General features: G+C 38.0%; 2 protein-coding genes across 2 annotated transcripts in view; one reads left to right on the top strand and one right to left on the bottom strand.

Annotated features, from left to right (window-relative positions):
- Positions 1-6,201, top strand: part of LOC125502968 (lactoylglutathione lyase) — a 9,758-nt gene extending 3,557 nt beyond the window's left edge. Inside the window, exons 3-4 of the mRNA XM_048662586.1 lie at positions 950-1,017; positions 5,878-6,201. Of these exons, the coding sequence (XP_048518543.1) occupies positions 950-1,017; positions 5,878-6,071 (262 nt within the window). The 3' untranslated portion in view covers positions 6,072-6,201. The remainder of the gene's footprint in view (positions 1-949; positions 1,018-5,877) is intronic.
- Positions 6,138-25,527, bottom strand: part of LOC109533230 (phosphatidylinositol 4-kinase alpha) — a 70,346-nt gene continuing 50,956 nt past the window's right edge. The window contains exons 23-32 of the mRNA XM_048662587.1: positions 23,547-23,814; positions 21,723-22,029; positions 21,527-21,664; positions 21,354-21,474; positions 19,065-19,255; positions 18,829-19,005; positions 11,663-11,839; positions 11,351-11,597; positions 6,565-6,724; positions 6,138-6,511 (exon numbers count right to left, since the gene is read on the bottom strand). Of these exons, the coding sequence (XP_048518544.1) occupies positions 6,286-6,511; positions 6,565-6,724; positions 11,351-11,597; positions 11,663-11,839; positions 18,829-19,005; positions 19,065-19,255; positions 21,354-21,474; positions 21,527-21,664; positions 21,723-22,029; positions 23,547-23,814 (2,012 nt within the window). The 3' untranslated portion in view covers positions 6,138-6,285. The remainder of the gene's footprint in view (positions 6,512-6,564; positions 6,725-11,350; positions 11,598-11,662; positions 11,840-18,828; positions 19,006-19,064; positions 19,256-21,353; positions 21,475-21,526; positions 21,665-21,722; positions 22,030-23,546; positions 23,815-25,527) is intronic.

The raw sequence follows: 25,527 nt of genomic DNA, 5'->3' as shown, positions 1-25,527 counted from the left end.
CTAAGTGTGTCGCAGGATACCCTCTAGGTGATAGTTCTTGAATACTTTTTGATAAATAATTCGTTCTTATTGCGAAATAGGAGCACTATTTATCAATCTGCAATAAAAGACGTGAGGAAATTCTGTCTTTTTTAAAGACAAAAATTTTTGAGGCAAAATACCCAAAAAGAAGTTTGTAAAAAATCAATCCGCCTCAACAATATAGAACTTATCTACAACAAAAAGTTTGTAAAAAAATATAAAAAATTAAGTTCAACTTTGTCAAGTTAAATGGTTCTTTCTCAATTAGACCTTGGAATGGCTTTGATCCTGACCTGAGAGAGTCAAACTGCGGATTTGGATTCAGCAGTTCAAAATACTAAAGGATATGTGCCACAATATCAGGTCAAAAAAATTTTGTTGTGTGGTTGTGTTTTTGACACTTTTTYCCTCATGGGCTCTTTAATACTAAGGGAAACTGATGGAATTTAAGTAGTTGCTATCGCCTGCCACCCACGCTAGCTTAAACCCAAATTGACCAAGGGCTTTCGGTAATTTACATTAGAATTGGTTGAAATTGACACCAACTAGTATTGAAACAAATACGAACCCACGCTAGCTTAAACCCAAATTGACTCAGATCTACCACCCATCTAAAATTAAAAACCTAGTCAACACAGTCAAAATTATTAAAACCCGTTTTCATTTTAGCGATTTACACGATATTCTTAATCTTCAAGTCAGAAACGGTCCCAAGTTGAAAAACAGTGAGCATATTGGGGTGACAAATAAGTTTCAAATGAGTATTCAATTTTCTCAGAAAAAGCAGTCAGTCAGTTTTGAAGAACAAACTAAAGCAGATTGAAATTAGAGTTTATTCAACGTTCTGTAAGTCGCCCTAATCTAAATTAACACCCGAACAGTTGTCTACATGCTATTTATTACAACCAAGCATCAATGTCTTTTGCAGTAACTGGGGAACAGAAAACGACGCCGACTTTACCGTACACAATGGAAACCAGGAGCCTAAAGGGTTCGGTGAGTGTTATTGACTCAATGGGCCCTTTGCTTATTGTGTTCATTTATGGTCAACTAACCGTTCAACAATTATTGTTCGATTTCACCTTACTTACAAGGAAGTTATAAGCAATTGTACGTACTTTCCTGACTGTGTTTCAATTCCAAATTAAAATCAAATCCTGGGTTCTTCAGTCATTTATTGTCTATTTATCAATTAAAAAAACGTTTCGGTGTTTTCCACCATCATCAGTTATTATAGTATAATTGAATTGAATTGAATATTTGAACAAAGAATTATAGTCTCTTCCCAGAATTGATTGTCCTAACTGATCACCTGTTAGGCCCAATTAATCTCAGAATATTTTAAAGTGTTACAATTGTAATGTATTTTAGTGTGTGATATAACAAGCTGTTGACAAACTGTGATTGCTTTTTAGATTGATGAAAACATTCATATTTTTTTTTTACTACCTGTTATTTTAGTGAAACTGATGATGGTGGAAAACACCGAAACGTTTTTTAAATTGATAAATAGACAATTAATGTCTGAAGAACCCAGGTTTTGATTTTAATTTGGAAGTTATAAGCAATCTAAATTTGAATTTCCATTGAGCGTGCCTGAACGACGCGGCAGCACTTGCTGGACGGCTGACGTCACTACACCCAACTTTTTTTTGGTTCGCCTGGTGCCGTTTACTTTTTTGTTCAAACCAACTTTAAGGGGTGAGTTGTAGAAAATGGCTTATAAATATTGTATGGTGCCTGAGTGTAGCAGTCTGAGTGTCTACACTGGAAAAAGCATGTATAAACCTGCCTTTGCACAAAAGACATCGAAAAGTGCGACATTGGAAGTCTTAGGAGGAGTTGGAATTATAATCAACAGAAGAGTAACCGTAAATCTAAAAACCTTAAAAGGACTATCAGATCGGGTAATATACAGGGTGATTAAAAAATTGGCGTCATTCCCTTTAAAGGGTAATAGGGGCTCACTTGGAAGGTACGGGAAAAATATTGAAATTTTTTTTTCGATAATTTCTAGAAGATATTGACAGTTGAAAATCGAATTTCAACTTTGTAATTAAGCATTCTTTTCAAAGTGTTCCATGTTTAATTGAAAGCATATTGGAATATCTAAGCATTCAAAAAGAAAAATTAGGATCTTTGTTTCAAATTACGAAAATTGTTGATATTAAAAAAGTTCTCTTCTACAATTTTCGTCAAAGCGGCAATGATGTTTTTGTCATCAACGGATAGTTACAGGTGGATAGCCCTTGTGAATAATAACAGTAATTTGTCAAACTGTGACTTACTTTGAATTTCCTTTCACGAATTGGCGGATATGAGATTAGTTACAGTAACATAGCAGAAGCTGAAAGAACTCACGCCAACAAAGGGCGAGGAGAGTGGCTCCAGGAAGATAGTGGACGACAATAGATGTTCGGGTTCCAGACAAAGAGGAACAAGTCTTGGACATAATTGCAAAAGAGCATTTCAGGGGCACTCAGAACATTGCAACCACCCAACCACTGACGCTTTCCCAGGCACCAAATAAATACCGGCTACATTCCTATCACGTATGTAAGTACCAATGGATTACTGAACACCGGTATAAATTGAGCTGAGTTAATTAACCGAATATGAGAAGCTGCTCGAGAAGAGAACATAATAAGGTGATTACACAGGCACTTGTTTGGAGTTACAGACTCAAATGTATGTTTTTGTAATTGTAAACAAATTAATAATTCGAGGTTATGAGTTTCGAAATAGGTTCCGTCATTCAACGATTACTGTTGAATTTACCGTTTATCATCGTCTATCTTATTGTAACTTTCTCTATTTATCCATGGTTACCGGAGTTTTATAAAATTGCGAAGCAACGGGTATTTACGTAATGTTAATTAGGCAGAGTACCTTGAAATACATTGTTGCCGTTTTTCTAATATAGTTTTTTGCAAATTGCTCAGTTTTTAATAACAATTATTATTTTTTACTATTTGTTCTAAACATCGCCAGGCAACACCTCCAGAGGAATGACGCCAATTTTGAATCACTCTGTATGCACCAACTTCTTCCCACGAAGACGAGGAGGTAGAAACAGTATATGAAGATATAGCCAAAGCACTCTACGAAAATAAAACAACGCATGTTATAATAGGGGGCGACTTTCATGCCAAGATAGGGAAGAACACAGATCCAACAGAATTATACATAGGGAAGTTTGGAATCGGAACCAGAAACTTCCAAGAATGAAAAAAGCTCTACCATCTTTCAGAAAAACGAAAAACGCAAATGGACATGGAAAAGCCCAAATGGAGACACAAAAAACGAGATCGTCTTCATTATCTCTAAGCAAAAAACGTATAATCCAGGACGTAGATGTGATCAACGACTAGAAGCGTCCACAGAATGATAAGGTGCAAATTTTCATAGATGTTAAGCTTGAGAGAGCCAAAAGAATAAGACGAATAGCAACTGAAATAAATGGGGAACAGCTTAAGGACGAAAATGAAAGCTACAAAAAACAACTTAACAAAAACTTCTCTAAAAACTTAGGACAGCCAAATGAATCCATGAATGAGGCCAATAGAAAAATAACAAAGTTCATAAAAGAAACGGATAAACAGACGTCCGAACCTCCTCGAACGTCTGGGGACAAGCTGTCAAGTGAAACCAAACAAATGCTGAAAAAACGAAGAGAACTCATCTCATAAAAAAGAGGAAAAGAGACCAAATAGAATTTACGCAGACCAACAAAACGGTTAGGAAAATAGGAAAACAGGACATCCTAAAATATAACACCAAACAGATACAAAAACAGAGGAATAAAGATATATAAAAGAAAAAATACGCAAAGGAAATAAATAACGAAGATATGGGATGAGACAGACAAAATAATAGAAGAACACAAATACTGAAGGTGGTTGAATTCTTTTATTCAGACCTGTGTGAATAAAAAATCCCGAATGAGACATCTAAAAGACAAAATGATGACAAAGCCAAAAAGATTGTCAATATAAATTCAGAAGAAATGCCAGCTATATATAGCGAAGACAGCAGGAGAGGACGACATAATACCGGAAATGCTTAAGGAAAGTGACGAAAAAACCAAAGAAGAAATAGTAAAACTGTTTAATTTATGCTTAACATCTGAACAAATTCCCGAAGGCTGGGAAAACGCCATGGTTGTTCTGATCTACAGGGTGAGTTTTTTTCGACGACCAGGACAGGGATCTTCGAAACTATAGCAGTTACGAAAAAGGTTAAATAAATAAAAAACTGTAGTTTTGAATGCTCTATTCTAAAGCAATTTTATTTCCCTAAAATTTGACAGCTGTCAAGAGATATTTGGCATTTTTGACATATGACACAAATTTGAGTTTTTTTAAATGACAACCATACTTTATTATTGAGTATTTTATTACGATTTCTGTGATATATCACATCGTTAAGATTTTTTCGAAAATAAAGTGTGCGATAATTTATACTTTTTCAATTTAGTTGATCTAAGTTAGTTATGGAAAATAGTATACTATTTTCATATATATTATTTTTTGCGACATATCATTGTTTCGATAGCAACACATAATAACAACATCTTTCAACTTTAGCTTTTTAAATTTATTTTTATAATAGTATTGAGTTTTATTTTTTTTTTAATATTTTGACACCAAAGATATTCAATATTTTCCAAAATATTTCCAATATTCAAAATATAATAAAAAATTTTAATAATTTTGAGACAAAATGTGAATGTATAGGACATCCGACAAAGATGTTTCTAAGAAGAAACAACTTCAATTTTGTACAAGTTTTTATTAGCGTATTTTTAGCAGGAATCGTACAGGGCTGCCACTACAAATTTCGAGAAAATAAAAACGCTCTCGAGTTAACCGGTTTTTCAAGCGGGTCGCGAATTAGCCGGTTATTCCTTTCAGTCGAAGATATGTAGGTAATAAATTAAAAATCAAGTGCTCCATTTCTATACTGTGTTTACTCCACGTACGTTACTTCAACGCACACTGTAAACAATTCGCTTGTAAAACTCAGCCACCATCAAGGAATCCACCAGTGGTAATTTAACTGTTTGTGCTTCAAAAAATCCTCCTGCAGCCATTTTCGACAATAATCCACAAAATAATACAAATAAACTAATAAAACCGCTCATACGATTTAAATGAACAGTGCAGGCCGACGGGTTGCATGACGTCAGCCCAATCACGCGTTTTCGCAGGACGTCAATTTGATCAGATTTGAAAGCTAATTAAATAGCAAAATATTTTGTTCTTGATCCCCTATTGGGAAGGATGTACTTTCGTCACTGTTTTCGATAGCGAAAGCATCACTTTTACCCATTATAAATTTTCTTTATCCCGTATTGAAAGTAATTCGCGAGTTTAACCACCGAGGCGCTTCGAAACGTCAAATTACTCGTTGTCGAGTGACAGTCAAGACTTGTCAGACTTTGGACATTTTTTGGAGTTTATGACATTTATAACATAAAACAATACGAGACGCTTTTCGATCTGTTTCTATTTATTTAAATCTTGCAACAGTTATAAAAATGTAGAATATTATTAGAACAAAACGTATCAGACCAATGTCCATAAAGCAAGTGTCAAATTACTACTTAATTTGTAGTTAAAATTTTAGCCTTCAGGGGGCGTCTGGGCCTTTAAACTCGGCCTATTGTATACGGTACGCGAGACGAAAGTCCCGCCACGTCAACTTCAAGCAGTGGCGAAACTTGTAAAACACTATTTCTTTTCTTGTAGTGTGTTTATATGCAACAAAGCTTGTATCTCTGCTTTTAATCAAAAACAAATTCCATGCAAAGAGCCTATTAAACCACCCGTTGTAAAGGTTTTCACCCTGTATTAGGTCATATTGGAATTATGGTTCCCGATGTAGACCAAGCTTGCGAACGATTCGAAAAGCTCTGTGTGAAATTCGTAAAGAAGCCCAATGATGGAACAATGAAAGGCATTGCTTTCATTGCCGATCCAGACGGGTACTGGATCGAGATCCTCAACAACAGAGTGACCGCCAACCTTATTGTGCAACACTCTACCTGAAGCTGTTTTATACACGCAGCTTCACTGGTTCAAGCAACTCCGTGAGAGGATAATCAAACGTAAGGATTAGGTGTATTAGAATTTATGTACTATCTACAAAACTTAACCATTAAATGCAAATAACAAAGAAGTTATAAATACTTTTCCTGTAACATTATCCTCAAACATTTGACTAAAATCCTTCTCCATCTACCACTAAATACAATCAATGTAATTAATAAGGAATACGATTTTGGTAATACTGAATCATATCGTAAGTACGTGTCCTGAAGTTGAGGAAACTGTTGCGAATTATCTGCAACATATAATTGGCAGCCTCTTTGTCGTTCGCTCCCGGATTAAACCGGCCTCGCAGCAGCTTAATCGTTTGGCCACGGAAACAAGGAAGTCCCGTGTCCAGCATGAGCGAAACCAACGAAATAATGGCTTCCTGGTAGGGTCTGAAAATTTAAAAATTATTCCACCCCAAAACGTGATTGCTGCCGCTACTGACCTCACTGCCAGATAAGCTTGCACGCACAAGTCGGAGAACCATTTAAATGGCGCCGCTTCCATTTTGCCACCCATTATCATCACCATTTCATCGGTCAGCTTGATGTCTGGCTCGAATCCCCAATTGCCACCGGGCGACGACTCGAACATGAACCCGAAGTCTGAAATGTTCAGTGTAATTTAGAATCGAAGATTTATTGGGATCGCGAAAGTTTTTCACAAAATTTGATTTTTTGTTTTATCCATATTTATCTTTCATTGTTTAATTCCTCATTAAGTTATACAGAGAATGCAATTTTGGTACATATATACAGGGTGGCCCGCCATGAATATATGATGGTGTAACTGCTGATGTCAAAATAATAGAATTTACTCAATCATGCCTATTATCCGAGTGTTCAGCTCAGGATGGCCTTGACCATACAGGGTGTTTGGCTAGTAGATGCATTCCTTGCAGGAAGTAATATTGGATTTATATTCCGAAAACTCTTAGTGTCCGATCTACAGGGTGTCAAAGTTTTGATTAATAAAATTTTACAGACTTAGACACTTAACAATACACGTTTTGCGATAAAAAAATTATTTTAGGTCTCCCAGTGGCGTGAGCACAGGCATGTCCGTAGATAATTTTAAATAAAAAAAATGCAACGCTACTGATTTTTCTAAAAATAAATAGAATTTTTCAAGTTCCTGTTCAATTTGGAAGAGAAAAGGTCTGGTTGACTTTTTTCTACAACGCACAAAAACAGCAGAAATTGCAAAGTTAGATTGTATCAATTTTATTACAAAAAATTGCCAAATATTGGATTCTAAACAGTAACTACTTAAGATGTAGCTCAAAATGAAGTCCCCTTCTTCTAACGCATGCATGTGCCCGCCTTCTTATTTCTGTCCGCGTTACCCTGGCGGAAAATGTCTGTCTAAAGGCTCGTTCAGACGGTGTGAATGTGTGCCGAACACAGTGTCGCGACAGAGCTTCACCATACCCATCTTCAAAAAAGGACAAAAAACCAACCCAGAAAACTACAGGGGTATAAATCTTCTATGTTCCTCTATGAACTTATTCACCGGCCTTATTAAATAAAACTTGGAATAACATATCGAAATTAAAGACGAACAGCAGGGAATCCGGAGAAATAGGTCTACAATAAAAGAAAAGGCAATATAATTCGACACCCCCGCTTTTGCATGTTTTATCGATTTAACAAAAGCATTTGACCGTGTCCGACTGGAAGACATTATCAACATCCTGAAGAAAAAACGAACGCCAGCAAGAATTATAAAAACAGTATACTGCCTAAACACAGACAATTCAACCCGAATTAAAGTTGATCATAAGACAACAAATAACATGCCGATATCGCAGGGTATAAGACAAGTTGATAGCTTAAGACTGTTTCTGTTCACCCTGATAATGGACGAGATCATTGAAGATATCAGCGGCTTAAAACGGGGTATAGGATCAACAGAAAACCCATTAGCATAATTTGTTACGCTGATGACGCGACAATATTGGCAGAAACGGAGGACAATTTGCAAAGGCAACTTCACAGATTGAATCAGGTCAGCACACAATTTAATATGCAAATATCAATGTCCAAGACAAAATGTATGACATTTGCCAGGGAACCAACGAGATGTAAGCCGGTTATAAATAATGAAATTGTCGGGCAAGTCACAGCTTAGCACAAGCCCTTGGAGCGGATATTTCTAGCCGCAACGAACCAATTAAAGATCTCACATTCCAGATCAACAAAGCCTCGCTAACATCAGGTTGCTTAAGAAACGTCATATGGAACAACAAGCATATGAGCATCGACAGTAAAGTTCAAATATACTGTACCGTGGATGGCCGAGTATTTAAACTCTTTCCTCAGCTTACAACTTTTATTCCACTCGGTACAACTTTAACTACGGAACAGGAACAAACTAACTTCTAAATTAATGTCAACTTCTAACTAACGATAACAATAACACACGGAAAACACGGATTTCCGACGCGCGGGTTTAACTTCTTCTGCACTCAGGCGCGGCTGTCACTTCACTCCCTTTCGTCTGGTTCTCGTCGTCGCTTATATCCTTTTCTCCAGGTATTCCAGATAGTTCTAGAAATCTCCAGAACAGGTGCGAAACTTCCCGCTTGTCAGTGTCATATTTGACAGTAAATGGGGCCCAAATGGGGCTCCCATTTACTAAAACACCATGAATTTCGATCCCCCATTCCAAACGTGAGTACCCCAGGCCATTTCCGTTACAATACGAAACATGCGTAAGACCAATACTCACCTACGGCATCGAGATCCGAGCAGACACAAACAAAACAAAGCGTATCTTAAGAATGGCAGAGATGAAGACTCTAAGGTCAATAGCGGGAAAAACACTACGGGATAGAGTGAGGATCGCAACAATAAGACGGACCTGCAAGGTGGAGGATGTAATCAGATGAGGACGCAAGCGCAGAAGATGCTGGCGGGACCATGCAGCCTGGACCTGACTCGTAGCAATGGACCTCGAAAGAATAGCCAAGATTGTGTCGAATGGCAATCCAGCTGGTAAAAGACCCATCGGAAGGCCACCGAAAAGATGGAAGGATAATTGGACATCCATATCACAGGAGAATCAACAACATTAACCAGACGAAATAAACAGACCAAAGTGTCTTTACAAAGAATAAGAAGAAGAAGAAGAAGAGTATGGATGAGACGGTGGATGATGCGTAGAAACAAACTAGGGGCATCAGAAACTCTACTAAGGGAACGTTTTTGTCTATCCTTATAATCGGCAATAGGTTCATCCCATAGACATGGGTATGATTGGTAATATTCCAGACATGTAATCAAATCAAAAGGGAACATGATTTAAAACCAAACCAAATGAAAATATCGCGCCAAAGATTGATAACCTTCAAGAAATGTCAAAATGTCACCAAGATATCATGGGATGAGATGTCAATCTTGATATGTGACACTAACGTCACGACTCTATGACATTGAGACATTCAGGTGTACGGACAATGACATTGTTGTGGCATTCACTTCACATTAATGTCCCCGTGTGCACGAGCTTTTAGATTAATAGCGGCATCTGCTAATGCGCTGTTTTAATTCTTCCCTTGTACGTATTTCTCCGGCATACTCTTTCATCCTGCTACATACGTGAAAGTCTAACGGAGTTAGATCTGGGCGTTTAGCAGGCCATGCTATAGGGGTCTCCTCTCCCCCACCCATCCGTTTGCCGAGAATGTGCAGGACCCCCGGCATGCTGGAAGATCACGTTCGGACGAATATTTAGCGGCAGAATTTCCAGTGCCGGTGGCAAATGATTAATAAGAAGGTGTTCGGATCTTTGCCCATTTAAGATGTCTCGCAGAAACTGTGGCCCGATTATTTGATCGTTTCTTAGGCCACACAAACATATATTGTGTTATATTCGATTATCATACAGGATTATTAGCCTTCTGCCAACCTTCTTTAAACTTACGGCGAATTTCTTCAAAGAAGGACTCTTGGAAAAAATCTCCCATAACTACGGTTCCCTCACGAACAATTCGGCTTCATGAGAACCCATGACTCCGAATTGCAAGTGACCGGACTTATGGAGGACGCCAATCTAGGGCTCCAGGAGAAATCCTCTACGGGTGTTATTCTCCTGGACATAGAGAAAGCGTTCGATAAGGTCTGGTACAAAGGGCTAATCTGGAACTTGGACGGCCTCTGCAATCTGCCACTTAGTTTTGCATAGTCTCTTGCAATCTTCTGAGACAGAAAATTCCAAGTCCAACTAAACAACCTCTACCCCAAAAGCTGTGGGAGCCGGAGTTCCGCAAGGATCCCCTCTTTTCCCAATTCTCTACAATAGTTACACTGCTGACATCCCCAAAGATCTCGGCACAAAAATTGCCCTGTTCGCGGACGACCCAAAAAACTCAACTACAAAGACATCTAGACAAACTAACAGACTGGACAGACACATGGAAAATTAAAATCAACGCGGAAAAAACTCAGACACTAATGAACACAACCAAACTAAAAACCTTAACCCATTCGCAACAAAACCATTGCCTGAGTAAAACACTTAAAATATTTAAGAATCACTCAGCCCTGTATCCCCTACTAACCCGCCTCAGTTTAACTTTAATTTAACTTTTTAACTCTCACTAAAAATGAACTCCTCCTTTATAAACAACTCCTCCGACCACGGTGTCTCAGCCTTCATACAAACAAACAAAACCAACACAGTCAAAATCCACACAGTCCAAAACAAAATCCTACGATCCATTTCCAAAGCGCCCTGCTAACAGGAACATGCACAAAGACCTTAAAACCGACGCCATCCAAGAATTGCTCGGCTCGAAACCGGTCCTGGGGGTGCCTGAGGTTAGCGAGTCTCGAAACTTGCACCATCTTGTCCGGATGGTACCAACAAAATTATTGTTTTTATTATTAATCAAATTGAAAAAAATATACTTATAAAGATCGCCAGAAAGAAAGTCCATACCTGCAGGTTGCTGATACATCACAACTCAAGCACCCATCTGTATGTAAGAGAAACACAGTATCGTTTACACACAGAAATTAACAGTAACTGGTTTCAGATTTGGATCAACATACAATCATGCTTTAGATAATCAAATCCGGAATAACTCGAGCCCAAACAAGACTGGTTTTCAACCAGTTCTGTCCAGTCCAGTGTGCGCCATTCTGTTACACTAAGTAATTTTTATGGTTTAGGAACTTCCGATGCTAACAACTTTAATACTTTCGAAAAATACATATCCATCGACTTACCAATATGTATGATATGTCCCTCGGTATCCAGCATGATATTTCCATTATGCCTGTCCTTGATCTGCAACAAAAAGCCCACGACACTGTAAGCAGCCATGGAAATGATGAAGTTTCTACGCGCGTTCTGAAACTCTTTACTGGTCTCTTCGCCGTATGTGGTCAAGAAATACTCGAACATCCCAATGTCGGTCTGCCGTCCAAGCTGATCGCGAGATTTCGCGTTTGGTACGCATTCGATTACGCCACACTGAAATTTTAGCGTAAATAAATTAGGAGAATGTTTACTGTTTGATTGGTGTTAAGGTAGATTACCCCAGGAGCTGTAGCAACCACTCGATAAGGGAAAAGGTACAAGTCCAAACCGACGGTTTGGAAGACGTGCTTGAATATGCCGATAACCTGGAGCGCTAGCATGTCCTGGCGTACATCATCTCCCACTTTGAAAATAGCCGCTTGCCATTGTTCGGGACCCAGAGAGAACTCGTATGTCTGAAAGTAATCAGTAATTCTTTGAATACATTTAAAGTTGAGGAAACGAAAAATATTTTTTCTCACAGAACTCTCCCTCAAGCCCTACACGTTTATCTTCTCAAAAATATAAATTTTCAATGAGAGCTTCCGATAAAAAAAACAACATTTTAATACACATTCGTTCAGAAGTGACAACTTCTGAACATAAATCTGATGTAAGCCCAATGGAATGTCTCTGTGATCTCTTGCTTTCTCGCTCGCACGCACACGGCGACACAACAGACATTGCCATTCGCCGCCCGAACGTTAACGTTTATAATAGTGTGTAGTCTGTGGGCCGGTCGTCCTTTGGATATGTTTTCATGCCAGCTGCGTTCATCAGAGATCGGACGAATAAGTTCGAGTTCGTCAGATAGCAATTGTCGCGGATGATGTGTCGACAACCTACAAGATATTAGGAAAATGCTGGAATACCCTCAGGGAGGATGTGCTCAGTCGGGCTAAAAATGAATATATCGAAAGCAAAATTTATGACAAATATGGTCCCTAGTGGACACATTACTGCTGAAATACGAATCTCGCGAGATAACCAAACATGCGAGTTAAAGGGAAGAATTACGGTCGCTTAAGCTGCGTATGACAGACTTGGATCTTTGTTTGAAAGCGGTCAACAATTTTTCTTAATCCTCGGTGGAAACTAGCCGGAAAAAGTATAAGTTTTTGAAAATGATCTCAAAATAGTCAGCTGACAGTCAGTAACAAACAATCAAGCAGTCAGCGTGCGTGGCGAAAGTTATTACTTTCCACACGGGATAAAGAAAATTTGAAATGAGTAAAAGTGATGCCTAGTTTCCACCGATAATCAAGAAAAATAGTATACGGTACGCGAGGCGAAAGTCGAAGCCCCGTCACTGCGTTCTTAATGCCCATTTATGCATGTGCGTTGCTCTAATAGCTTTGAGACTATGAATTTACCTTCAATTTTTTCAAAGTCTAGTTCACGTTTAACTGAGATTTTTCAAAAATTTCTCATTGAAAATGGGAATTTGCCAGCTGCTTCATCTGATCACTGCCATACAGGATAAACTTTACTTTATTTCTCCCGTAAGAATCTCTTCAATCCCATTCTTCGTCCGTTTTATAGATATTTTTCAGTTTAGTATGGCTTCCAGCATGTTTGCTTCCGGTTTTTACAAAAATTCCAGATGGACGCCTTGAGCACGAATACATAGAGGAACCGGTGCTCTATTAATACCGCAAGTGCCACTTTAGTATCAGCTTTTATCAATTTTCAGGATATTTTTAAGTTTGAGGCTTACAAATGCCGATTTACCCCACTGGGTTTGCAAAATATTTTTCAAAAATTGGTGCCACTAAGGGGCGTTAGGCAGAAGGCTGGTTTCAGCCTCATTGAATAGAGGAAACTTTGTTCTATTACTCCTGCGATCGTCCATTTAGTTTCATTTTTACCAAAAGTTTGGAATGTTTTTCAAACTTGAGGATTTAAAGCACTGTTTTACCAGTACAGGGTTTGCAAGAGTTTTTTGACAAATTTGTCATGGATGAGTCAAACGGCTACATTAAAAATTATTAAATAGACGCAGATTTCTCCTATTAGTCCTGCCGATTTAGGCTTGGTCTCACTTTTGGTCAATTTTTAGCAGTTTTTTAACTCTGAGGTTTCAAGGTACTGTTTTGCTACCACCAGGTTTGCATCAGATTTTTGAAAAAAATATCACTCTCACCAGGGATTAGGAGAAAGGTTGCTTTCAGCATCGGTCCATAGAGAGAACTTTCACCATTAACACTTCTTTCGCAAATTTCGTCTGTTTTCCTCAATTTTTGGAAGTTTTTTAAAGGTAACACTTCAAGGTTCTGTCTTGCTTCCTCTAAGTTTGCAAGATATTATTCAAAAAATTATAACTCTTACTCAGGGTTAGGGAAAGGTTGCTTTACGCATTACCTGATAGAAACAATTTTCAGTTATTAATACTGCGATGGCCGCCCTAGTCTCACTTTTCTTCGATTTTGGGGAGTTTTCTAAGTATGCGGTTTCGAGGTGCTACTTTGCTCCCGTCAGTATTTCAAAAATTTTCCAAAAATTGCGACTCTAACCGGTGATTCAAAATAAGGCTACTTTAAGCATCATTCCATAGAGACAGATTTTTCTATTAGCACTGCGATCGCCAATTTAGACTCATTTTTCCTCCGTTTTTAGGAATTTTTTAGCTTTTCGGTTTCAAGATGCTGTTTTGTTTCCACCAAGTTTTTTTCAACAGATTATTTTGTTGCGACTCTAATTTCGCTTTAGGAAGAAGGCTGCTTTCAGCATCATTTAATAGAAGCCGTTTTTTCTATTAATATGGCGATCGCCAGTTTAGTCTCACTTTTCCTCGATTTTGGAGAGCTTTTTAAATGTGAGGTGTCAAGGTGCTACTTTGCGCCCGCTAGGTTACAACAATTTTTTCAAAAAATGCCCTTGGCTCTTAATGAATGGTTTGACATTTTTCTTACATCTCGCGCTGGTTTAAATTCAATTTACTCTTCCATGCATTTCTATATTGAGCTGTTTGCTGCCAATGGGTGCCCGTTATTCTCTTCACATCATCTAGCCATCTTTTTGGGGGTCTAGCTATGCTCCTCCTTGTTTCTATGGGTCTGAATTGAATTCACTTTTTCGTCCATTTGCTGTTGCTTTGTCTGGCTACATTGCGCCAATCTCCGCCGTTTGATTTTCAAGCTTTACTGCTTGTCCAAGGTATATTAACTGATCTACGTTTCATATTACTTGATCTTGAATTTCCAAATGTTCACTCTCCTATTGGATTCATCATTTTAGTTTTGCTGATATTCATCTCAAGTTCCACTCTCGATGACATGTGCTTTATATCTTCTAGCATTGTTCTAAGTTCATTTATGTCGCAGCTAATAAGCACAATGTCATCAGCAAAGCGTGAATGATTCTTATATGAGCCGTCTATTTTAATTTCTTTAGTTTCCCACTGGATTTTCTTAAATATGTTCTCTAGGGTCAGTGTAAACAATTTTGGGGAGATTATGTCTTGTTGGCGTACACCTACCGGGATTTTATTCGTCTTAGTCAGTCCTGATCCATTTGGACACAGAAGGTGGCATTTTCGTATAAGTTCTTTATAACCTGCGAGTGCCTGGAGTCTATTCTGGCATCATCCATTGATGAGAGGAAGGCCCATGTTTCATAGAGTCGAAAGCCTGTCTATAGTCTACAAAGACTAGGTAAAGTTGAACGTTATATTAATTTGATTTTGCAATGAGCACTTAACTTTAGTGCTTGTAGGTGATCCACGGTACTATAACCTTTTCTAAAGCCAGCTTAATCTACTGGTTGGTATTGGTCAAGCTTTGATGTTAGTCTGTTACGATTCTCACTAACAATTTATATAAGTGAGAGAGCAGACTTATCGGGCGATAATTCTCTATATTTGTGTTATCCCCCTTTTCAAATATTAGAATATTAGAATGTGACCTTCGCGTTATGTCAGTCCTTTGATATTTTACCTTCCTCCAGGCATTTGTTAAATAGTAATTTTAGGGCGTGTATTAATGTTGGTCCTCCATTTTTCAGCATTTTGCAAGTTATATTATCCTCGCCAGGTGCCCTACGATTTTTCATTTGTTTAAGTGCTACATATATTTCTGATGTTGTAATTTCTGGTAATTCTTCCGAACCTACGTTCATAACTTTTGGTTTTTGTCTGCTGGCTAGCAGGAATTAAAATTCCCTGCTGGTTTTTCATTTTACTTGTTTTTTTGTTTGCCTGTGCTTAGCTTCCTGCGTAGCACTTTCATATTGCTGTTGTCTTCTGACGTCTGGCGTACAATTTTGTGTTGTAATTTCTGATATCTCTTCTTATCTCCTTTCTGACTTTGTTGTTTGATTCTCCATATGTATCTTTGTGTTCGTGCTTAATTTACTTTTATGTTTTCGTTTTTTATTAGTGCAAAGTTTTTTGGCAACTGTTTGGATGTCGCTTTTTATTTTGTTCGAGAGGTTGTCTATGTCCTTTTCTTTAATTCATGTTGGTATTCTTCTCTTCTGTCCTCGATTTTTTCTGTAGTGGGGAATTTTTCTTTATGAAATAGTTTATTTCTTTCGATCTTTGTGTTAATTCTAAAGGCGGCTCTGACCAACCGGTGGTCACTTCCAGCGTCCAATTTGTTCAATACTGTCACAACCCTGCATATTTTCCTGTCGTTGGAAAGTATAAAATTTATTTCATTTTTAACTGTTTTGCCGGGGCTGATCCAAGAGTATATAAAGAAAGTGTTCATGCAGTATAAACTTTCTTCGCATAATAATTCGTATCCCCTATCGTTTCTCTCGCCTAGACTGAAAGGTCCTATATGTTCATTGTCGTTTGCTGTCCTTTGTCCAGTCTTGGCGTTAAAGTCTCCAGTGACACCAACAAAATGAGCCTTTTCTTGTTTACGTGCTGTTATGATGTCTTCATACAGTTTTTCAATTTCTTCATCTTCTACTCTGCCTGTTGGTGCATACGTCTGTATCAGCTGTAGACTGTAACGTTTGTTTAGTTTGATGGTTATGTAGATTACCCTATTGGATATTGCCCGATACGATGTAATCTGGTGTTTCAGTCGTTTGTTCATTAGAAATGCTACTCCCCGTTACTGTAATTTATTGTGGTATAACACATATCTGACTGTAATATTGTTGATTTCTTCCCTGGGCGTCGGGTTATATACCTACGACCCATTTTATGTGTGTAACTCCTCCAGATGCTCTTGTGTTCTCAGAGTTCGTATGCTATATGTGCTTATATAGAGATCATTTCGTTTTCGATGTTTGGCTTCAATCGAATCTTTGCCGCCCCCCCCCCAGAATCCATGGAGCAGACTGCCATATTGACAGTGAGAGATTCTGAATATTTTATTCTACTCTCCTGGAATATCTTCAATTTAGGATTCGACTATGCATTGGTTTTGAACAAGGTGTGTGGCAATTTAAAGACCATGCTTGCCAAGCAACAAAGAGTCTGACAATCGCCAGGGAACCTGTTCAATGCAAATTTGCTATCGAAGAAAAAACTATAGAACAAGTATTACAATTTAAATACCTTGGCGTAGACCTGTCAAGTAGTCATGACCCAGTCAAGGACCTAAGAAGCCAAATCAATAAAGTTGCGGCAGTATCAGGATGCCTTAGGGAAATCGCATGGGCAAATCAATACATGCTAACAGAGAGCAAAGTAAAAATATACACAACATGCGTGAGACCCATTATGACATACGGCATAGAAATACGAGAAGAAACAAATAAAGCAAAGTGCATGCTGCGAGTAGCAGAGATGAAGACTCTAAGAGACAGGGTGAGACACACGGGTATCCGGAAACAGTGTGGAGTGCAGTGGACGTGGTGCGATGGGGAAGACAAAGAAAGAGACAGTGCTACAGTCACGTAAAGAGGATGGACGAAAACCGTGTACGACGTATCGTGTTGGAGGGAAAACCAGTAGGTTACTAGAAAACCAGAATTAACAAATCGCAAAATCTCGGAAAAGTACAAGAAGAAGAAGAAGAAGCTTGCCAAGCGGGATGGTGAGTTGGTAAGGATATAGGAAGGATCATGTAAATATTGGGTCGGGTACCAGGTTCGGACATGATTTACCCCGGTGTTAGGAAGTGGAGGAAGACCAAGGCTCGCATGGGCAGGGACGCTTTCCTGAAGTAGACTTGTCCCCCGCCAGGATTGGAGGAGTCCCGCTACCCTTCAATTTACTCACACGGATTGATTTTATTCCATACTCTGTAAAACATTTCTCGAATTTTTGTGTTTTTCAAAATTATCGAATTACCGCTTATTAATCCCTCGGCTTTGCCTCGAGCGTCAACTTCAAGCAGTGGCCAAACTTCGACTTTTGTCTCTTGTACCATAATATCCTATTATCAATGGTGCAGTGCAAATGCAAGCAGTGCAAATTATGCATCACTACTCTACCGAGATTTTAAGATTTTTTCACGTAGATGAATTGGATGCCAAGGACCAAATTTTTGGCCTCCCCGTTCGTTGGATTTAGATCCATTAGATTTTTGAAGTGGTAACTCTTTATGGCACGGTGTGCATCGATAGGAATGCGTTACGGCGCAATTATGTCTGGCCGTCTCCACCCTAGGTCTCTGGCCTTCTCTCTCGCACGCACACGGCGACTCAGCAGATATCGCCAGTCGGTGCACGATCCTTGCCTGAAGCCGTGATATAAGCAGATATTTTGTTGAATCTATTCCAGCGCCGACTGCGCTATTGAGTGGTTGAGTAGTATCGGTTGTTCGTATTTATCGAAGTTTTACACAACTGTCTAGTTCATTTTAAAAACAGTATTAATCTGTTTTTGTTTATTGCTGATCTGCCGCGTACTATACAAATGGTCTTCCGTAGTAAACCCGAACAAGAAGACAATTAGCAGATATTACTATTAAAGGCACCACCAAAGAAAAACGTTTAAATAAGATAGAAGAGCTAACATCTTATTAGTGTAAAACTAAAATAAACTCAAATTTTTTAAATTAATTTTTCCCCTACTCTCACCCAAAATACACAGAAGTAAAGTATACTCGTAACCATTTGCTACACTTTATCCATTTATTTTATTAGGAGATCTTCCGGTCAAACTACTTCCTAATAAAAATGTATGGATATTTAAGCATCTTATCTTCGCCTTCGCTACAGAATCACCACCGTAAAGAATTTTCAATGCTGCATTTATATTTTTTGATATACTGACTTTGACTCATAATGTTTTAAGAAAAACGTTGGCAATTTTGAACGTATTTCGCGACATCCGTAGGTATTAAACCAATTAACTAATGGCCCACAAAAGCCACATTTTCTCTCTTTACAATACCTTTTTTATGCGCGCAGTTTATAGCATAAACGCCTCCGCTCATTGACCAATTTCTAATGATTTATTGCTCCATTTGATTTGAAACTTGCCTAAAATACTCTGCCTTACCTCGTTTATAGAAACAGCCATCGCAATATTCTCCAGTTCGTTTATACCACATCTGACCACTTTAAACCTGGCCAAATACGGAGCTTTTGCTGCACTCTGCATGGGAATTCCGCTTTTATAGTCAATGTCCATCACCATCGCTTCCGGATTGCTCGGCAAATAGCAGCCGGGTTGCACCTATATAGTAGATCAATTTCACCATCACTTCTCGCCACCACTAGATCTGGGAAAACTACCTTAATCCTGCTGAGAGCGTCCAAACATGCCTTTCGCCTTTCAGGGCCTTTCGGGAACTGTCTAATTTCACCGGAAATGTTGGTAATCTTGTCGAAAAAGTCGAATTCTCGTTCGTAGAACATTTTTGCTGGACCCGACAGCTCGCTGAGGATGTTGCTTACCAAACTTTCCAATGATTCAAAAAGAACAGCTGGAATTTAAAAGTAGATTATAATACGTAGGTACACTGGGTGGGTATATACATAGAATTCTTAAAAGTGTACTTCATTTTGTAAAGTAACTAAAAAATTCGAAAAAAATCGTTACCGAATTTTTAAAAACGACGAACGCTTTAATTCTGCCGAATTCAAGGGTGTCAAAGCAGAAGCGTAAGTAAAAATCCGTAAATTCATTATTAGTTACTCTCTCTTTAATATACTAATCTGTCTGTATTGGCTTAAATATATAGAAGAAGATAGAAGGTAAAAAATATATAGAAGTTCACTTATTCAACTTAACCTACCCTATACACATGGCTGCTTTAAAAGTAAAATGAACTCTTAAATTTGTATTTTGGGCATCACGAGAACAATATGGTGATATCGAATATGTGGAATTGAAACGAGAAGGTTCTTTGTGTACAAGGTAGAATTTGCCCAGAACACAAAATACGATCGAAGGCATATTCTGTCTGCCTCATCATTAGCTTTTTGTTCGTACTTTCATTAAAATGATCCTCACAACAAAAAAACATTGATTTTGATTTAGGACCATCACGTCTAGCTGCTTTGAACCATAAAACTTTACGTGTATAATCATGGGGAACGGTTGGAAAGAGTTTGTCTGGAGCACTTGTTGAGGCATCCTGGCACAAAACACCACTTATTTTGTGATCCATACATGTCACTATTTTCCATTGTGCAAGATAATAATAATAATAAACAAAATAATGATAATCACAATAACTTAAATAATAAAACAAAGCTGCGAAAACAACAAAATAAACACGAGACACTTTGTTGATATGACTTGCTACGTCACAATCCGGATAGGCAACCGACGATACGGATTCGGCGTTTTTGACGGAAAATGTCTGATTTGAATTTAAATTCGCTTTAAAGTTATTATGGAGACGTTTTTTGTCAAAAAAATTATATCAGCGTAATTTTTGCCATAACTAACACCCTATTATTAAGATAAATAACATTTTGTTTCAGTTCGAGGTGGTGGCTCCACATGTGCTTCCAAGTTTTAATTTATATTTATTATAATTTCTGTTTTAACTTAATTTTTAATGTGTTGTGTTGACCTACATTATGCTCAGCACAGGTCGAGTGACGTCGTTTTAGGTCACATATAACCTGACGCTTTCAAACCGATTGATCGCCATTTGAATCGAAGGTTATTTGACATTTCTGTCGATTTTTGAATGTTGAAAAACATGGGAAATCCCCTTAGTTACATCGGTGCTATGGACATTTTCTTGGAAACTATCACCATTGGAAATTTTCACATTTTTCACATCGCCTTGGATGTCGCGCCAATGTGATTGTCAACTATGTCAATGTTGGTCAATGACAAGTTTGGACATGATGCTTTTACGTCGTGGTCTCAAAAAATACAAATTCACTTAAACAGAAACTGACATCGTCCGACGCACAATTTGATTTAAAAAAACGCGCAAATTTGAAGCCGAAAGAACACTGAAACTGGCCGCTTAATAAAAAAAGCGTCTGTAACTCTTAAACTAGGACAAGTTTGAACATGACATTTTTATGTCGTGGTCCCAAATAATAGTCGTAGCCAAAATCGTATAGCCAAAATCCCGAGGGGTCAAACTTGTGACGGTAAATTTTGAAAATTACGGCCGCAGTAAAACGGAAAAAACGATCTCCAGGCAGCCAATGCGAATCTGCTGCGCGTGAAAAGACGCACAAACGGTCCTGGAAATCTGGAAACGTTAGCAAAAAGACGAAATTAGTTAACGCGGAAGACTATATTGGAAAAAAATGAGCAAAATGAAGAGACGATGCAAAGTAGACAGACGGGTATGGATGTAACAGACGGGTAAAGGGGATGTCCTTAGAACCTACGCGCCCTTTTTCCCACAGTTGGTAGTGAGAATACATAACAAACGGGCCGAGAGCCCTTATTTTAAAAGTAAGCTGTGCGAACGTCTTACACATGTGAACTTCTAAACCTTTGCAGGGACCATGACGTGAAACGCTTTCGCATCGAAGAGGCAAAATTACGGGCAAAAAACGGCCCGTTTTTCATGATATTAATAATGGTTTCATTCAGCCACTTACGGTCTTTAAGCTGCATATCTTCATCCGTGTACATGTTGGTTTTCATATTCCAAATGAGCTGGTGCGCCACTATTTGCGACTTTTTAGCTATCCACTTGATAAATTCCGTCACGTACCCCATCTGCAAGCACCAACAGATGAGCATCGCTCCAAAAAAATCCAGTTTTTCTTACCTTATCGTGGCGCAAACTCTGCACCAGCTGTGGAATGTAAAACAACACCGCATCGGCCTGATACGAGCTCAGAACCCTTACCGCGTACTGGGCTGAAATTGGATGGAAAGGAAATTGCCTGCTGAAGTATGCGAGAGCCTGCAAAAGATTCGCTTTTAAAGATCGCTTCATTTTGTTTGTAAGCGAATCAAAGTACCTGGATGGGTGAGACTCGGGCCCAAGTGAGCATATGCGTCAATTTGGGACTGTCGGCCAGAATCGTATCAGTTGTGGCCAGATACTGGAGTGCATCTGGCACGTGCGAAACGGACCGCGGGTTCATCTGCACCTGGATTTTAACTTCGCTGATTATGGACTCGTTTGTTTTGAATCTTGTCGGCAGGTAGACGGCCAACACTGGCGAAATGTTCCAAGCGAGACGCGTATAATCATGCCATTGCTTGTCGGTCATATTTTTTAATCGCCAATTTGCGATATCTTCCAACGGTATGGTCAAGTCTTGCCTTAAAACCACACCACAAACTAAGAGGAAATCAACGACTTCTGCTACAAACTACAACATTTCAAATTAACTTTTCAGGACCGTGATGAGAATTTTTCAAGTTGSACTCGCCTTTGGAGGCGACAGTCGATTCAAACTGACTTTCAAAAACAAATTGCTCCGAAACCGAGAAAGATGGAAACTTGAGATTGAATGTGGGGAATAGAGAGAACACAGTTCTATGGACGCGGGACGTTTCGTTTGTCGGCCATCATCAAGATCTTAGTGGGAATTTTTCAAAGTTGAGTCACTCATGCAGGCAACAGCTGGTGCACACCGATTTTCCAAAATTCATTGCGTTAAACCCAACAAAGCCAGCAATTTGCGGTTAAGCGTGTCAGATGGAGCAAAGCCACTTCTATGGATGAGCAAAGTTTCGATTTTGTGTTTTCTTCATCAGGACCGTGATGAGAATTTTTCAAATTGCACTCGCTCTTGGAGGCAACAGTCGGTTCTAACTGACTTTCAAAAACAAATTGCTCCAAAACCGAGAGATGAAAATTTGCAATTGATTGTGGGGAACAGAGAGAAAACAKTTCTATGGACGCGGGATCTTTTGTTTGTCTGTCATCATCAGGATCTTAATGGGAATTTTTCAAAGTGGAGTCACTCATGCAGGCCACAACCGATTTTCAAAAATTAATTGCGTAAAAACCAACAAGGTCAGAAACTTGCAGTTAAGCGTGTCAGATGGAGCAAAGCCACTTCTATGGACGAGCAAAGTTTCGATTTTGTGTTTTCATCATCAGAACCGTGATGAGAATTTTTCAAATTGCACTCGCTCTTAGAGGCAACAGTCGATTCTAACTGACTTTTAAAAACAAACTGCTCCAAAACCGAGAAAGATGGAAACTTGAGATTGAATGTGGGGAATAGAGAGAASACAGTTCTATGGACGCGGGAGGTTTCGTTTGTCTGCCATCATCAGGCTCTTAATGGGAATTTTTAAAATTTGAGTTTCTCATGCAGGCCACAACCGATTTTCAAAAATTAATTGCGTAAAAACCAACAGTCAGAAACTTGCGGTTAAGCGTGTCAGATGGAGCAAAGCCATTTCTATGGATGAGCAATTGGAAGGAACGGTCCTATTTTATGGCCACCTCGATCACCGGATCTATCAGTTTGGAATTTTTTTTTGTGGGGAGCCGTAAAATACACCGTTTATACTAATAAATATGACAATTTAAATGAACTGAAAGCCGCTGTTGTTAGAACTTTTGAGAAAATTGATGGTCGGTCAGTTAGAAAAGCAACTTATTCGCGTTTTAAAGCGCTGCAATGTTTGAATTGATAATAATGGTGGACTTTTTGAAAATATTTCGCCATAAAAATTATAGTTCAATTTTAATTATTATTAGTGTATTTTGATTTTTATAATAAACACTTTACATGAGTTGCCGTCATAATGAAAATAAAGGTATTGCCAATTTTAACATACACATGACATATTTTTCTGGTAAATAAATAAATAAAAATTACCTGGAAGTCGGATTATGCCAGACCACTAAGAACTCGATTTCCACAGCCAACAGTTCCAGGATTAAATTCCGCTTCTTCAAGTAGCATTTAACAAAGTTGTCCGACAAGGGCACTTTTCGTGCCGATTTGGCGGATCTTTTGCTCAGTGTCGCCGTGCTGGTGCTAAGAGGAACAGTATTGATCCAACCTGAAGTCGGCCTGTTAAAATCACTGGGTTTCGCCAGTTCGTTGTTCTGTATGCCAGCAATTGGAGTAGTGGGGCCTAAATCTGGAAAGTTTAAAATCAGCTTTTATAAAAATCAGGCAATAATAAGCAGTAATAGGCATGATGGTAGTACAAAGGAATCGAAGAGTAGATGAATTTAGAGAAAACCATGTTGAAAGGATTTGTTTAAATGATACATTGTTAATGTATACAGGGATTAAAAAGGTTTTTATTAAGGTGTGCACCACGGGACGCTCCAAAGATGTGATAACTTCATATTATTTGTAGAAACCATAAAATATTGAACTTGTTTAACGCACGATGGCAATACTAATGGATAACGAATAGGTAAATGGTAATTTAATTTCCTTTTGAACGTAAAATTTGTATTTAATTTACAACATTTAACATTCTAACAATAGTTGCAGTTGACTCTCTGGTATTTACGATATTATCATCTAATCCTGTAAAAGTTACGATCGATAAAAAAAAGCCAGTGTTTGTCTGATTTCTGACGAATGCAGTTTGCACAAAAACGCAACCAAAGGGCGACCGGACCACAGACTACACACGTTTGACGTACAAATACTGACAATCTAAGGATATTTTCCACAAAAAATATTAAAATAAATTTTATTACAACACTCGCATCCTTTGTCGTTTCGTAAAAAGGATTGAAATCCCTTTCCAGCTTCAAATTTAGGACAAAAATCAACTATTTTTTTACTAAAAAGCAAACAGACTAAAGACATACAGAATATAACAGAAAGTTTATAAAAACTCATCACCCCCATCTCTCTGAAGACTGTAGAGTTGGTTTAAAAACTGTGGATTTTTAGTTTTAATTGAATTCATTTCTTGCTTTACTTCATACTCAAAAACGCTCTATTTTGCAGAGTTTCACTTAACAATACTGACAATTTGGAGGTATTTTACGCCAAAAATTACAAGATAAATTTATAGCTTTGAAGGACTTTTGAAAACATTTTTTCAGCGTCGAATTTGGAACAAAAACGAAAATTTTCCCGTTTTCTGAAAAACCGAAACTAAAAACAAAACTAAAAGTTTTTAATCAAAAGCGCAAAAAATCCATTATTTTCTGATGCTTTTCTTCCTTTCCGACAACCGTGGGGTCGTTTCAGCCAAAAATAACACAATTAATGTTTTGTCAGAAAATTGGCCCCATGCATCGCTTTGCAGGACATTGTAGAAAACCCTTTTGAGCTTCGAATTTTGCACAAAAACCAAATAATTTCATTTACTTTTTTCCCAAAGTAAATAAGATTAACTTGAAAAAACGGCCAGAGAGCAAAATATTACAAAAAATTATTTGGAAAATTCGCAACCCTCACCGCTCTGAAGAATTTTAAAGTTTACTTAAAATTTCAGGTCTTTCCAGTTTTCGCAAAGTTTTTCTTAAGCAAGAAACACATTATTTTCTAGTTTAACTTAAAAACACTGACAATGTTCAGGTATTTTCTGTGAAAAATTATCGGGAGTAATTGCACAAGTGCTTCAAAATTACCGATAATTTTGCATGAAAGCTTGTTGTCTAAAGACTGCATGAGTTTATTTTCATATCGTGTATCAGTTTTTAAAAGACAACAAGCTCGAATGCAAAATTATCTGTTTATTTTGATGCACGAGTATATTTTTTATGAATATTTCCTGAGTAAACAATGTAAATGTGGATTTATTTTATTTCTATTATATTTTATTGCACTTTTAATTTTATTACTTATGTTTATTAAATATAATTTGAATATCTTAGGTATG

This window comes from Dendroctonus ponderosae, unplaced genomic scaffold (assembly GCF_020466585.1).
Source record: "Dendroctonus ponderosae isolate FM_Combo_2020 unplaced genomic scaffold, Dpon_F_20191213v2 Dpon_F_20191213_11, whole genome shotgun sequence".
Lineage (NCBI taxonomy): Eukaryota > Metazoa > Arthropoda > Insecta > Coleoptera > Curculionidae > Dendroctonus > Dendroctonus ponderosae.
This window is presented reverse-complemented; position numbering and strand designations above follow the sequence as displayed.